Source organism: Aspergillus viridinutans (genome assembly GCF_018404265.1).
Source record: "Aspergillus viridinutans IFM 47045 DNA, scaffold_4, whole genome shotgun sequence".
NCBI lineage: Eukaryota > Fungi > Ascomycota > Eurotiomycetes > Eurotiales > Aspergillaceae > Aspergillus > Aspergillus viridinutans.
In genome coordinates this window covers 1094636-1109409 of record NW_025091220.1, presented here as the reverse complement: position 1 = coordinate 1109409, position 14774 = coordinate 1094636, and the positions used below count along the sequence as shown (strand labels likewise).

Genomic DNA, 14774 nt, shown 5'->3' with positions numbered 1-14774 from the left:
ATAACGAGGGTGGTGCTCACTTTTGTCGACTCTGTTGTGGTTGACTGTCGAGATAGGTGTGCCGGCTGGTCTGGTCGAAAATGAGAATTTGTGAAACTTGTTGGGTTAGGGCTGCCGCCCTTCGCCTAAGCGACCAGGCAGATGGGGCTTGACTCTGACGCTATACCCGATATGGGTGCTCAGCCACAGCGGCTGATAAGGGCCTCAGGAATCCACGGCTGCACACTGTTGTTCCCCACCTTCCCCCCAATCACGTTCGCGACCGTCGATGGAGAAGGCAGGGAATGAACGATGACACCAGAGCCTAGCTCCATAGATTGCCCGGGTTGTTTGTTGAAGATATTTCTATGATTGTAAAGCACTGACGCTTCGATACGAGAATCTAGGACTCTGGTTACAACACACAGTCTGCCATGGCGTCTGTCTTTACAGACTTCAAGGAAGGCCAGAAGAACGGGTCTGGTCCTCGTTTGGCAGCAGCTCTTACGCCCATCGCAACCTCCGAAAGCCCCGATCGCTTGCTGTCGTTCTACAACTTCTCTGACTCTGACCATATCTCGGCAGATCTGCGCTATTCACTTTTCCAAGCAAACGGCGTGAAGCTCCCAAAGCAAGAGCAGAATGGCTGGGTTGACATCTTCGCAGCGTATTGGAAGGCTGTAGGGGAGATCATCAAGTTCGAGGAGTATAACCCGTCGGCCAGCTGGGCCAAGGTCTTTGATGCTTGGAAAAATGTGGCAAATACTCTCATCAGAGGCTACACGAACTTCGGGCTTCAAGCATGGACGGTCCCGTGTCTCTATGTGGTGGGGAAATACTTGAGGGTGTTTGCGATCAAAGCAGATGCTGAGATTTCCTCTAAAGGAGCCATGGCTTTTGGTGACCAGTTCCAAGATGATGTCGCTGCGGATTTCGAGAAGAGTGCGAAGCTCGAGGAGGCTGCCCGGATAATCAATCGGATGTTTACTCTTTGTCTGAGCGACAGGTGTGTAGTTGCACTGGCTGTCTACACTGATTTTCGCAAATTACTGAGTACGATTCAAGGGCACCGATTGAAGAATCCCGGAAATGGGGTATCTACAACACCACAAATCTTTTGTTCAAGACATACTTCAAAGTACGGTTGAAGTCCATTCCGTTTCTGAACGTCGTCTGACAAACCTAGCTCAACTCAGTCGGACTCTCAAAGAACCTTCTTCGCGCTCTTCGCGCTTCATCCGCCGATCTCCCTGAGCTAGAAGCTTTCCCCAAGTCCCACATAGTCACATTCAAGTACTATGTCGGTGTTATTCACTTTCTAGACGAAAATTACGCGGAGGTAAGACGATCTTGGGCAAGTTTTTGATTAATATCAAGACCTTATTCTGATGACCTTCCGCAGGCGGAAGAACACCTGGCATATGCGTGGAAGATGTGCCACAAGGGCGCATTCAAAAATCGAGAGTCAGTGAATCTTAACGCATGTCTCTATACCGTCGCTAATTTCAGCAGGCTGATCCTCACATATCTTGTCCCCTGCCACCTCGTCACGACCCATACTCTACCATCCGAAAAACTTCTCGCACCCTTTCCCAGATTGGAGAAACTATTCCGTCCCCTGTGCGAATGCATACGAAAGGGGGATTTGGTTGGATTTGACACAGCCATGTGCGCCGGAGAAGAGGAATTCGTCAAGAGACGCATCTATCTACCGCTCGAAAGAGGACGCGATATTGCTCTGCGAAATCTGTTCCGAAAGGTTTTTATCACTGGAGGGTTCGAAGAATCCAAGGACGGCCAGCCTCCCATTCGCCGAACTCGTGTTCCAGTTGCCGAGTTCGCAGCAGCGCTGAGGATCGGCACACATGCGGATGACAGGTCCCGGGTAGACATTGATGAGGTTGAGTGCCTACTATCTAACCTCATATACAAGGTATGCCATTCTTATTCATCACATGGAGCGATCACAAACTGATTGACTGTTGCTAGGGACTTATGAAGGGTTACATTGCCCGGGAGCGAGGCATGGTTGTGTTGAGCAAGGGTGGTACCGCCTTTCCAGGAACCGGTGTCTAAGAATTCCACTACACCATCCAAGCATACGATTTAAGCTGAGCTTGAGTCAGAGCCGGGCTAGACCCGAAATTGAGGTCGCCCAAAAGGATCTGAAACTCACGGCATCCAAGTGCTTGCCACCGAAGAGAGCCTTGAGCTGTTTATATACAGCCTAATTCGCTATGGTATCCTTTATGATGCATGAACAGCCATCGGGATGCGACACGACTCGCTATCATCTACAGCTAGGTAGTTTTATATACCGACGGTATAATGGTCACCAGGTGAACATCAACCAGGCTGTACTTCCTGCCGCATGGGTTCGACTGGATTATTCGGTAATTGGCATACATCAGCGGACGACAGTTTATACCGAACCCTACATCACCATTGTATGACTTAGACATGAATTATGAACAGGAGCATCTATCCATGACACCTGTACTTTGAAATCTTTTGCATGTACGAATTAGAACACATTGATCAGGGTGAGAAGGGTACCGCATTTTCTTGCTTTTGATAGAAGAGACATGAAACAAAGTTACTGTACACTGTGGCCTTCACGGCGCGAAAACCAAATTGAAAATAGAGAAGGGTATAGTAGAAAGGCTCAACAAGCAGTCTGGATTTGAAATGGAATAATAAGTCGACAAACATCAGGATGTGGAACTAAGCAACAGACGACTTGGCAGTTGTGAGGTCATCCTAAGCAAAAGACAAAAGTCAGCTCCATCCATACAAAAGACCGCAGAGAGGACAATACACACCATATGATTACACATCGCGACAAACAAGTCGAAGAATAATTTTCCACCCTTCTCCATCTCCATCTGCATAGTCCCGCTCCGCTTGAACGTCGACCGGCTCCGGATAATCAGGGCCAGATAATGAGCGCGCAGTTTCGACTCGTTATCCGAGGTGTTGGCGTAGGCGTAGCGAGCGCTGCTCAGGATGGTACTGCACTGGATACCGGAGTGGAGGCCCTGTTTCCGCAAGGCAAGGCGCTTCAGGGGCTCAAGGCCATACTTTTGCGCGGCGCAGCTGTTAACCAGCGATGTTAGTCGTCTGGTTGGGTTGGGGGTTAGAAAGCAGACTTACTAGACGGCTGTATCCCTCAGAATCACCGAGCCAGTTGCGTGGTGGAAAATGGTCGCATTGGTGGTTTGTCCGTCTGTGTCGAGGCCGGTGTTCTCGAGCTCCCATGTATCGCGGTGCCGGTTGTAGATGGCTCGGGGCGTGTAGTCGCCCTTGTAGAGGTATTCGAGGATGCAGGATAGGATCTCGGGCTGTTCGTCGGGCAAGGAGATGCTGATGCGCTTGTGAGGCGATCCTGGCGATGGCGATGGCGATTGGGATTGCGCTCGGCAGCAGGCGGCTGCAAAGAAGGGGGATATGCAGAGGGTGTCTTCGTGGGCGGCGAAGAGGCGCTGTTCTGGGCCGACGGAGATGGTGACTATTGATGTACTTGACGAGCTGCTGTGGTTAGTTCAGCATTCAACTGACCGCGATGGAAAGGAGTGTAGTCTTACCACTTGTCTGGGGAACTACCAGTTCTTTGGCGTCTTTCGAGCCGTCGCGATGGAGTACTAGGAGAGTCGCGGACGGGCTTCCTCACTCGCTGGGTTGCCGTCCCTTTTCCAACGCGATATCTTGATGATAGGCTGTCTGTGGGACTCTGAGATGGACGTTTGATGGAAAGCATGTTTTGGCTGCTACTGCTGTGCTGTTGGGTCAACATATTGAAGACGGGCTGGGCGGCTCGAGCGAGCTGAGAGAAAATGGTAGGGTCTCAGGGGTTGATGGAGTAAAGCTGCAATTGCTTGGTCAATGGTGAGACAGCTGACGGCATGCTTGTATCTGTACCTGCGTCTGTAAGTACGACGATCAAGAGGATGATACGGATACTGTCGAAACAGGCGATCAACAGTAAGAAGCAAGTAACTGCACCATTGTTGGAAATTGGTTTCTTTTATATTCTCAGTGTTGCTAAGTGATTTAGACATCTACAATTCTGAGACACCAGTCAACATTGTTAGACCTTTCTTTGTGCATCTATCACAAATGTCCCAGTTCGAAGGGCCAACTGCAGGCGCGTACAGACCGGTATTGCACGCGTAAAGTGGTTTTGAATGCATCGCCAAATGATCGCGCAGTCACGGGATTCTGTTTGTCCAATTAGATGTCAGAAATAGGTAAGGGAGGGTGGGGCACCTGGACTGCCTCCGGAATTATTGGATTCCTTGATTAAGAGACGAATGGAAAAGTTGATACATCCTCCTTGAGAGCCAGCATTATCCAGGCCTAGATGACTCTTTCTAATAGAACGAAGGGGTCTAGTGGGCGAAACAGACAAATAACTAATTATCTTCCGGTGGCTATGCGATCTCAAAGTCCAGGTTTGATAACACCCACCCATATGTGGGGTATATCTTGAAAGGAATGTCTTCAGCTTCCTGGGAATCTATATGCAAGGGCTTGCAGTTAGACGTAACCAAGGTGGGATTATCTGAAAAATATACACATATATGACTTCCCGCATGCCCTCATGACCTTGACACCGAAAACGCCACCATCCTTAGTTGACAAGTAGAAAAGAAACAAAGAAAATCCGGATTCCTAAGACCAATCCACATTCTCCATCAAGCCGATGGATGTTGGATATACCCCTGTTCTTCATAGGAAGACCTTCCTTGCCTCTCGCGGATGACTCTCATTGGGACAATAAGGACACTTGAATCTTGTGCCTTTGCAAATTCGTTTCAACGACTCTTCTGCAATAACATGACCGCAAGGCATCATCATCGGGGGGTTCTCGTCTGTAGACTGTTCCTTGGATACTGGACAGACGAAGATTGAATGGAAGAGGTAAGAGGGTGGAAGTGGAATTTCGACCTGAATAAAGTATGTCAATTATAAGTCCCGACACATGCTAGGGTGACGCGGACTGCCGCGACTCGACTTACCGGAAGTTCATTTTGCGTGGTCCACTCTGTCCTCTTTGCTTTCATAATTGTCTGCAATTTCAGCAGAGTAGGTAGCGCTATCGCACCAGCAGTAGCGGCTATGTAGAGTGGCGAATCGGCAGACAGACCCAGCAGTGAGCAGAACTCCCGAGTGAAAGATTGCGCCACATCAGACCATGCCGCCGGATTGTCGAAGATATTCCGATAAGGCGACTCTTGGAGATTTGGAGCAAAGGCCATTGCCCCCATCAGCTGCTGAATCTCCACTAAGTACCTGGGGAGGAAAGCATGGAATTCGCGCCTGGCGTACTCCAATGCAGCTTGTGGACCCGCGACAGCAGGGCCTTGTCCGCCATGAAAGAGCCAGACGAACTGTAACCGGCACAGTTCGAATTCAAGGTTACTGCCTCGTGCCTCCAGGGCTTCTTTGTTGTCCCTTGACCACTGTATAGCCGGAAGCAGGTTATTGTTCTCCTTCATCTCATGTAATATGTAATACATCGTGGCAAATTGTTTCCGCACTTCGCTCGAAGGAACATCGTCGATATCGAGAAGACTCGTGGCGTCGTCTGGGCCATCCGTATCCATATCGTTCTCTTGCCTCGAAGCTTTCTTTTCGGCTATTTCGGAAAGGAAGGTGGCGGCTACAGAGAACTGTCCTTCTCGTAACAGGTGCATCGCAATCGCGCGGTTGATGAGATGCTCTCGAGATAATAAAGCATCATGCTCGGTACTTGGAAGTGGTTTATCTTTGAAGAGCTACACACGGTGTCAGTTTCGAGAATACCAGGTATGCTGGAATAACTCGGAGGCACGACCTTATCTAGTGCTTTGCTGTACTTGTTCAGAGCGCTGTGGTGTTCTTTGAGATTGTCATTGATCGAGTCGAATGATGATTTGACGGAATTCTGGAGCTTTGCTAGAGTTATGGATGCTTGACCTGGATCTATACAATGATCAGTCAATGAACACCGCCAAACGACCAAGATGGCCGCGAAACCGACGAAGAGGAACGAACCAGAGGCGATAGCGTCTCGCGCTGCTTGAATTAGATCTATCGTGTCTTGTACATTTTTAATATTCTGAGAAGCCTTCAGCCTCTTAGCGAGCCGTTCATGCTCCTTCCGGACAAGGTCCATGACGACTCTGGGGTGACTCGGAGATGGCGCTTGAAGCGGAGTAAGGTGAGTACCGCTATTCTAGCACCACGATAGCGATAGCCATATGGGTGACCAGATAGTGCCCAGCTGATGACTTTGGGCGACGTAAGGACAGTCTCTGAGAGGGCAGAATCGAAAATCAGGACCGACAAGTCAGGTGGAGATGAGGTTCGATAAGCTATCGGCGACCGACAATTCCATTACGACATGGGACATGGGACATCACGTGTTCTCCAATAATGCTCGTTTACCCCTCTTTTGCGGGTATCATTTAGATACCTAAGGTCATGGTATGATGCTGCAGGGTTTCAGGAAGTGAATCAAATGAATCTGAGACTGATACTGTTATTTCAAAATAATTGGAGGAGCCTTCTACTCATATCGAAACAATAGACGCTAGAGCATTTCCTATTCCGACTAATAGTAGAACCGTTGCAAAATGCCCCCATGCGGAGTGGTAGTAGTCCGCTTTAATGCATTAGGTACCTACGGTAGCAAAGACCACTTTGAACAGTAGAAAAGGTATTTTACAAGCGAAAAGGTCCGCTCCTCAAAGTATTCCCATCATCTCTTGGAGTCTATATTCGGGTCTTATGTCACAAAGACCTCGCTCTATCATTATTGTAATTCTTTACTCCGTACGTCTCTACGGAAGATCGCGAATATTTGATTGCTTACGTAAAATGCTTAGTACCGTAGCAAAGGAAAGTAATACTGCCAATCATATTCGTGGCCACATAAGGGCAAAGCCTCGCTTACGCTAGCGCAAGTAGTAGGTCTTGGCAAAGGTATATAACCTGCCTACTCCCCCGTCTCTTTGAACCTTTTCTTCTTTTCTTCTCCATCCTGGTGCACGGGTTTTACACGTGTCAGTGAGGAGACATCCGAGACCGTGTTTTTGCTAGTTGAAAACTACCATTTGACCGCTTCAGTCGGTCTTCGGATCGACTGGGAATTTTTGAAAAAAAAGTTGCCCTGACTCCAAGTCTTGGTGTCAGTTTGAGTTTTCTGCTTGTCAGATGCTCGAAACATTGGTCTTCTTTTCATCACTGTTTGCTTCCCTTGCGGAGGCCTGTGGAGAAGAGATTTACCGATTAGTTTGATCCCATCGTACGCCTAAGGTACCTGGAATAGAAATAATATGGGCCTCTTCGAAATTTGTACGGAGTACCTCTGAAGGATATTGTGTCACGATAACTGAGGTGCTCAATACTGGCTGAACATCGCTCGCCACGCCTCGTGGACTGGGGTGCTATCTTTCGCGTTCAAACAAGACAGCAGTGTCCATCCTGTTCTTCAGCTTCCAGTATTATTATTGAGTAATGCAGACGCGATTCTTCCAGATCTTGGTGCGGAGTACTCCGTAGAAAGGTAGACTTGGACAGTTTAGTACCTCTCTAACTTTAGTTGGTATCAGGGGCATTTTCTCCGTAGCCGACTCACCGCTTCCAGAATCCTGTGACGTCGCTGTATAGTTGCGGTCAACTGTCTTTCAGGCAACTCCTCTCTAGGCTCCGTATTTGAACTCCTTCTTCTGACGATGTTACGGCAAATTTTTAGAATTTCTACACCCTCTGTTTGAAATTCAGATGCTCAGTATCTACTCCGGATATGTCAAGTTCCTTCCTTACGAGGCCGACAAAGCTAGGAGACCCCAGGAGGGTCAACATTTCATCCCCTCATTTCTGAACTTGGTCTCAGTACTTTGAGCACGTTACATCGACAATTGATTTGGAGACAGCAGCAAGCAGCTCTGGATATGACACAGTCTTTACCACTAATGCGATAACTATCACGCTTACAGAATGCCACCGGCTGTTACCAGCGCACAGGCTGCGCCTCCCGTGGCGAACCGACGTGATCCTATGAGACCTTCCACAAACGCTCACGGGGGCCTCTCCTCGCATACGAACGGACTCATGGAGGCATCACCACCGCACGGTCATCAGAAACTCGTGTTCACCGATCCTGTAGCCCTTCGGTACCTGGAGGAGGACCCTGCGACGGTTGTGCTGCATCGACGCCTCACCCTGCAGGGTTACGAGATATACATTGTTGAGCAATGGGCTTGTTCAAGGGTACACCCAACATTTGTTATTACGACTTACACGGGCGATCCTTCGCACAAGGTCTTGGTTGGCGTCCTCAGCGTCCCAACTGACGAAAACACTTGGTCTCCGCGTTTGAAACTGTACTTCAACGCCGTCACGCAATGTCAAGCACGAACGAAAGACACACCTCTGGGCACTGTCATGGTAACTGACCTGAGCTCGTTTCCGTCTGCGCTCACCGTTATCCCAGTCCCCGATGGTGACATACTCCGTCACAAGCAGGATTTTATCGTCAATGAAAACCTGAAACGGCTTTCCTGCGCCGGCCGGGCCGGCTTAAAGCTACAACCCCCTTCACCTGCGACGGTGGCAAAGTTTTTCCAACTCTATCGAACGAGCGAGCGAGTACCTGTGTATAGTGCTGTAATCGAGCTTGTTAAACAATGCCAGATCGCGCTGACAATGTTTGGCCTCTTGGCACCCGAATACGTGGACGGGCTGCTTTGCGATGTCACCGAGACCGCACTCAATGATTGGTGGACCGAGTTCGGGATTGATTTGTACAACATAGAACCAAGTGACGGCGTACTGGGACCAACAACTGTAGCTGCTTTGCTGGGCACCTTCATGGGAGCTCGAAATCGACTTCACGCCTTCGGTGCCCCGGTCGGGAAGGACGCCTTCGATATCCGCAGTCTTAAGAGGGCAATCGAGAGCTTTCAGAAGTCACAGAAGATCGAACGGACACGCAGACTGGATCGGCAAACTCTCGACCGGCTTCACCGGGCAACTGCCAAGGCGGCAAATGCAGAAGGATGGACTGACGCTGTCAAGTCAACGATGGCCGAATTGAGCGGACATGGGGGTGAGATGGTCATGGGTATGGTACGGGGTCGGGAAAAGGGTGGCATCGCCGATATTGAGACACTGGAGCTGGACAATTTCGCATCGCTAGTGACCGGTGAGAGAGCAAAGTGGTTGTGGAGGGGGAAGCCACGTAAGAGTGGGCTGGGTGATGGCTTCGCTCATGATTCGCCTGCTGCGGAAATGATGTTCAACAGGGATGAACAGGGCAACTATGTGTGGACGAGCCGCAAACGCCATTCGCACGAAGATCTGGCTGGTGACCCATCCTTGCAAGGCTCAGACCGTCCGTGGAGGCAGCCTGAAACGGGGGCCGCCCCGGACGAAAAGGATCAGAACCTGAGTCGCATGGTTCGGAGGGGTGTTAGCGGCAAGGTGTCAGACGCACGAATCGGATTTGGAAGATTCAAAGAAGCGGTTGGGCTGCCCAGCCTTCGATCTCAGCACCACAAGCAGACGAAAGATGGGGCGGAGTTAAGGGTTGATGCGGCTTACATGCCAGCTATCGAAAGCGATTCGGAGATGCCTGCCCTAAAAACAGAGGCTGATGGTACCCAGACCGATCAGGAAAGCATTTCTGAGTCTCATGACCAGAAACAGTTGGACGCCGCAAAGGCAGAGCCACCAGCGAGTACTGGTGGTCTGATAGTCTCCGAATTGAAACCTCCGAAAATCACTGTTGATTCTCCACCAGATAATGAGGAAACTGATTCAGCGCGAAAACCCTCGACAAGTCAGCTGGACGAGGACGAGTCGGATCTAGGGCGATCCAGGACACGATCGACCGACGCATCTGTTAGTCAGGACGAACTCTCTCGATTCGATCTGATGTTATTGCGCCGACCGCAGAGTTGCATAGATTTCACCACGACAGATGACTCGGAACGTATAAGCAATGGTTGGCCTCGCCACCTGTCCTTCAGTATTGTTGAAGACGTGGTACTTGGCTGGGAAAGCCTGGGAGGCCGAGACGCACTGCAGCCTACGCCAGACGCCACTCTAGAGCAAGCCGTTGCGCTTGAGGATACGCTGGCCTCTGACGTACGAATGTTTAGTTCCAGAATCGAGGAGCTGAGCCATCACACAGTTCCTTGGGTGGAAAGACAAGTGAACTCGGTGGACGAATTGAACCGAAAGCTCTATGAGTCGCACGAGAACATCAACTCAATCTACCTAGAACAGGCTGAGAAATATCAGCACATGAGGGAACGCTCCAGTGACTTGCTGACGGAGGAGCACACCTACCTTGTCGATACCATGAAACGCGTCGAGATGATGGGAGCCAAGCTGGATTATGAGCTCAATGTCCTTGAGTCCAAAGTCGAGGATGTGGAGAGCGGCCTCGGGGAATTCGAGCGACATGTGTTGGAGCTTGAAACAAGGATGAAAAGTCTGATAAAGAACGAGGAAGAGAAGCAGAGCAATTCATGGTTGTCGCGGTTGGGGAGATTTGTTGGAATGCCTTCTAGGTGATATGCTTCGATCCTTTCATGTCTTTTGTGTTAAGCGTGATATCCCTGTATTTTTATATACCAGTTCTAGTGTACATAGTGTGAATAGAGGCTCGGTGTCCCATATCATACGCACTGCAAAAAGCACGACTCGAACACAAAGACTAATGGTCGAGAACGGGTCCAGAGCATCCCCATAATAGACAAAACTGCCAGAACCGAGTGACACCTCGTATCCTATGAGTAAGAGTCTTCATGGCGAACTCAGCATGGGATATCATCCCGAATCCATTCGATTGCAAGCAAAGACAAACGTTGAGAGAATCCACGCCCAGCATGAAAGTATGACCTCCCAGCGAACATAGGAAGAGGTTGTAAGAGCATCAGTTCCAAACAAATCAGTCTATGCGCGCAATATGCCCTTCCAGACAAGACTAGCGAGTAAAGCCTGCGTATCTTTCTTACATGCCGAATCCAGGAGCGCCCTGCTTCTGGGCCGCCTCGCCCTGCATCTTCTCACTGACCTTGATGTTGACTTCGAAGAACTTGGAGACGCAGCGGTCGAGGCAGACGGATTCGCCCTTGTTCAGGTCGCCTTCGCGGTAGTCGTTGGGAATGCACTTCTTCTGGCAGGACTCGGTGAGACTGAGATTGAGTATGGCGTTAGATTGGTTATAAAATGCGGGATGAGAGTAAGGCCACGGTACTGTCGTGGGCACTGGTATAGCTAAGGAGGAGACTGATGTGTCTTACCGGTTGAACATATCGGAGACCATCTCGACTTCTGTCTCTGCGGCAGCGATCTTCTCTGCCGAGGACATCTTGGGGGGACCGCCGAAGAGGAAAGACATGATGATGGTATCTTATGGAAGAAGGTTTGATCAAGTTATGTGATTGGATATCTGTGAAGCGGTTAGCAATCGTCAATAACGTCTGGATCAGAAAGCGAGCTATTGTACTGAGTATGTAGGACGTGGATCTGTTGATGAATGGTAGCTCAGATTGATTCTGATGAGATATGTATGATATTGCGGCTGGGAGCTAAGACCGTCTGTTCCCACCGCCTTCCATAAATTCATTGACCTTCTCAGTGACCACAATTTTCTTCTCTTCTCTTTCCCATCTCTAACGTGATGTGACTGTAGCTTTTCTCTTTAATATGCACTCAATTCGCCCCCGGTGGGCTTCACAACTATGCTCTAAGAGTTTCCAATTTAGGTAAGATGCTTATTTTCTTTCTTTCTTGACTATTTCCCATCAATTGAAATGATGAGACAAACATTCCTTTCCAGAACCGCTGCAGATGATGCTTGTTTCAAGCAATTGATCGCACCGGAGTCATTTCTTTTACCTGATTCAATACCCCGTTCTTGTCTTTTTCTTTTGAGGAGAAACTGTGTTGCTTGAGTTGATCGGCTAATATGAGCAATCTATCAGTGCAGGATCGCCGCTCACTTCCAGTAACCATCGTACTTCTCGCATAGCAGATAGTTTACTTGGAACAATCAAGCCGGTCTCATCTTCATCTATACGTACAAGGCATAGCAGCAGCGCAGCCTCCCCCGATAAAGCATTCAGACGCCGGCTTGAGGAGGTCAAGAATGCCTGTTCTGTCCCATATCCCCGTCTCCCAAGTGACAATCGGTCGCTGAGCTGTGCGGCATTTCGTGATCGATATAGCCACCTTGCCAGCAATCAAACAGTAGAAGATGACACTGTCGTTGTTAATGGTAGGTTGCCGCTGTTCTGGCCCTACTCAGTTGTCCTCTGTACTTAGATTTGTAGGAAGAATACGTGCCTATAGACTGGCCGGGAGCAAATTGATATTCTTCGATATCTTCCAGGATGGACACAAGGTCCAGGTTATGTGCAACATTCGCAAGCTGGACGGAGTAGCTCCCGATGCTTTCAAGAGATTCTACCGTCTCCTTCGCCGCGGCGATACTTTCTGTATGTTGTGCCGTATAGCCATTCCCAGTACCGTTACCCCAGACTGAACGATCTTCCATAGCCGTAACAGGTAAACCACACCGCACAGGAACCGGAGAGCTCACTGTTCTTGCAACTGAGCTTCCTCGGTTGCTGTCGCCTTGCCTGCACGATGTCCCCGTCGACGCCGAAGAGCATGAGACCTCTCCCTACCCACGCCATGTCCAGTTCCTTGCCGACCAGAAGGCGGCAGATATCGTTCGAGCTCGATCAGCTATAATTCAATTTCTGCGCCAGTTCTTTCTCGACAGATCGTTTATGGAAGTCAGCACTCCCATCATTGGCTCGATAGCTGGCGGAGCGATTGCCCGCCCGTTTCAAACTTCTGCTACCGAATTTCCCGACAGGCAGCTGTCTCTGAGAATCGCGCCAGAGCTATGGCTGAAGCGCTTAGTCGTCGGTGGGTTCGACAAAGTGTTCGAGATTGGCCCATCATTTCGGAACGAAGGTAAGTCAAGACGATGGCTTCGTGATTCGAAGTCTTGAGGGGAGTGACTGACATGTTGGGACAGGCCTGGACAAAACGCATAATCCCGAATTTACAACCTGTGAATTCTACCATGCATACGCCAACCTGGAAGATCTGATGTCCATCACAGAGAACCTCCTATCAGGCATGGCGGCACATATTCAGGAGTTCAACGAGAACGCTAGCCTGAAACCACCAGAAGTCGACTTCTCGGCTCCCTTCCGTCGAGTAGACTTTACCACCGGCATTGAAGACAAGATTGGTCGCAGACTCCCCGACCTCACCACGCCAGATGCCCTAGACCATGTCAACCAGCTATTCAGAGACCTTTCCCTTCCTATTCCCAAGGACCCCACTCTTCCCCGTCTCCTGGACGAGCTCTGCGGCACCTACCTCGAACCCGAATGCATCAACCCGACCTTCATCATTAATCCTCCAGAGTGTCTCTCCCCCCTGTCAAAGTCCTTCATCCACCCCGTCAATCAGCAGCGTGTCGCAGCGCGCGCGGAGCTGTTCATCGACGGACGGGAGATCGTTAACACCTATGAAGAGGAGAATTCTCCCTTTGAGCAGAGACGGAAATTCGAGGACCAAGTCCGCTACAGTAAGGGCACCGATGAGCCCGCGGAGATTGATGAGAGCTACCTTGAAGCGTTGGAGTGGGGGTTGCCTTCTACCGGTGGATGGGGCTGTGGCATTGATCGCCTCTGCATGCTCTTCACCGGTGCAAAGAGGATCGGGGATGTCCTTCCTTTTGGAAACCTTCGCGCCGTAACCCGTCGCCATGATGGTCTTTCGAGGACTACCGATTGAGGAGCTTGATAATGGCTGTATGATATTTCTCTACTTAGATACCTGTACAATATTACGACTGCAGAACATCCAATTCTTTTAATTCCATCTTCCGTATAAATGCTTAAGATCCGTGCGTTGACACCAACGATACCAAAATTTGCTCGCATCGCGGGTATTAGCCGTGATACCCACTGCCACTCATCACAAGAAGAGATCAACAAAAGAATCACCAAGGGCAACAGCCACAGTATTCTACCTCGTTCGAAATCACGTCATGAACAAGGACGTCGATATGCTCACCCACTGGGAGACAATAGTAGTATTGCCCCCGGGATAGTACAGCTTCTTTGGTGAGTCCGCCGGGGTCAACCCATAAGGCTCTGGTTGACATAATCGCACCATAAAAAAAAGGAGGGAAAACCGAACCCTCTAAGAGAACCGCTGCAAAGTTCTCCGTCTGATGCTCTGAGTGGTACGCACTAGAAAGTCCGGATACGTACGCGAAAAGACCAACACAGGGAGTTTTCGAGCCACAATTCGGCAGGAGAGGAAGGAAATGTAAAAACAAGAGGCTCGCTGCAAACGCGTCGCAGCAGCAGGGCCAGACCCGCCAGGCGAGGATTCTGCGGTCTCTTTGCGAGGGGTTTTCGAAGGCATCGGCTTCGATTCAATGACTTCGCCGTCAGCGAGAGGCCAGTCACGCACCGGGTCCCCTTCTTCGAGAGCCGCAAGTAGGCCACCTTTTTCGAGAATCGCACTATCCTGGTTAGCCACATACCAATCTCAAGAAGGGAAGGACGTTCGTACGTGTCGAAACGCGCATCCCAGCCACGGTTCTTGTCAATGTAAAAAGAGCAGGTCGCGGCCTTGTTATTCCAGACGCAGTTTGCACATGCGCCCGCGAAGAAAGCTCGCTGCTGACGATCGATGGTATACTCCGGAGCAGACACGCAGCGACGAAACGTGCCTGCCCCATGAGCACATGACTTAAAGCGAAA

The 14774-nt window shown here is 50.0% G+C and overlaps 6 protein-coding genes across 6 annotated transcripts; 3 read left to right on the top strand and 3 right to left on the bottom strand.

The window, feature by feature from the left end:
- Nucleotides 1-413: 413 nt before the first annotated feature.
- On the top strand, nucleotides 414-2055 carry csn12 (the record flags this gene model as incomplete). The annotated part of the gene is made up of 6 exons (XM_043269584.1): nucleotides 414-985; nucleotides 1045-1117; nucleotides 1166-1318; nucleotides 1382-1443; nucleotides 1492-1912; nucleotides 1969-2055. 6 exons carry the CDS (start codon nucleotides 414-416, stop codon nucleotides 2053-2055), a joined length of 1368 nt encoding a protein of 455 aa, XP_043125519.1.
- A 648-nt stretch (nucleotides 2056-2703) lies between these two features.
- On the bottom strand, nucleotides 2704-3772 carry Aspvir_006381 (uncharacterized protein; the record flags this gene model as incomplete). Its single annotated transcript, XM_043269583.1, has 4 exons — nucleotides 2704-2739; nucleotides 2802-3075; nucleotides 3133-3507; nucleotides 3564-3772. 4 exons carry the CDS (start codon nucleotides 3770-3772, stop codon nucleotides 2704-2706), a joined length of 894 nt encoding a protein of 297 aa, XP_043125518.1.
- Nucleotides 3773-4707: 935 nt separating this feature from the next.
- On the bottom strand, nucleotides 4708-6136 carry Aspvir_006380 (ubiquitin-protein ligase RMD5; the record flags this gene model as incomplete). The annotated part of the gene is made up of 4 exons (XM_043269582.1): nucleotides 4708-4926; nucleotides 4998-5756; nucleotides 5816-5943; nucleotides 6016-6136. 4 exons carry the CDS (start codon nucleotides 6134-6136, stop codon nucleotides 4708-4710), a joined length of 1227 nt encoding a protein of 408 aa, XP_043125517.1.
- Nucleotides 6137-7962: 1826 nt separating this feature from the next.
- On the top strand, nucleotides 7963-10545 carry Aspvir_006379 (putative Sin3 complex subunit (Stb2); the record flags this gene model as incomplete). The annotated part of the gene is made up of 1 exon (XM_043269581.1): nucleotides 7963-10545. The coding sequence occupies one exon, from the start codon at nucleotides 7963-7965 to the stop codon at nucleotides 10543-10545; it is 2583 nt and encodes an 860-aa protein (XP_043125516.1).
- A 439-nt stretch (nucleotides 10546-10984) lies between these two features.
- Nucleotides 10985-11374, bottom strand: Aspvir_006378 (Tim10/DDP family zinc finger protein; the record flags this gene model as incomplete). The annotated part of the gene is made up of 2 exons (XM_043269580.1): nucleotides 10985-11168; nucleotides 11277-11374. 2 exons carry the CDS (start codon nucleotides 11372-11374, stop codon nucleotides 10985-10987), a joined length of 282 nt encoding a protein of 93 aa, XP_043125515.1.
- Nucleotides 11375-12124: 750 nt separating this feature from the next.
- On the top strand, nucleotides 12125-13794 carry Aspvir_006377 (putative lysyl-tRNA synthetase; the record flags this gene model as incomplete). Its single annotated transcript, XM_043269579.1, has 4 exons — nucleotides 12125-12167; nucleotides 12309-12473; nucleotides 12535-12960; nucleotides 13025-13794. 4 exons carry the CDS (start codon nucleotides 12125-12127, stop codon nucleotides 13792-13794), a joined length of 1404 nt encoding a protein of 467 aa, XP_043125514.1.
- Between the last annotated feature and the right edge of the window lie 980 nt (nucleotides 13795-14774).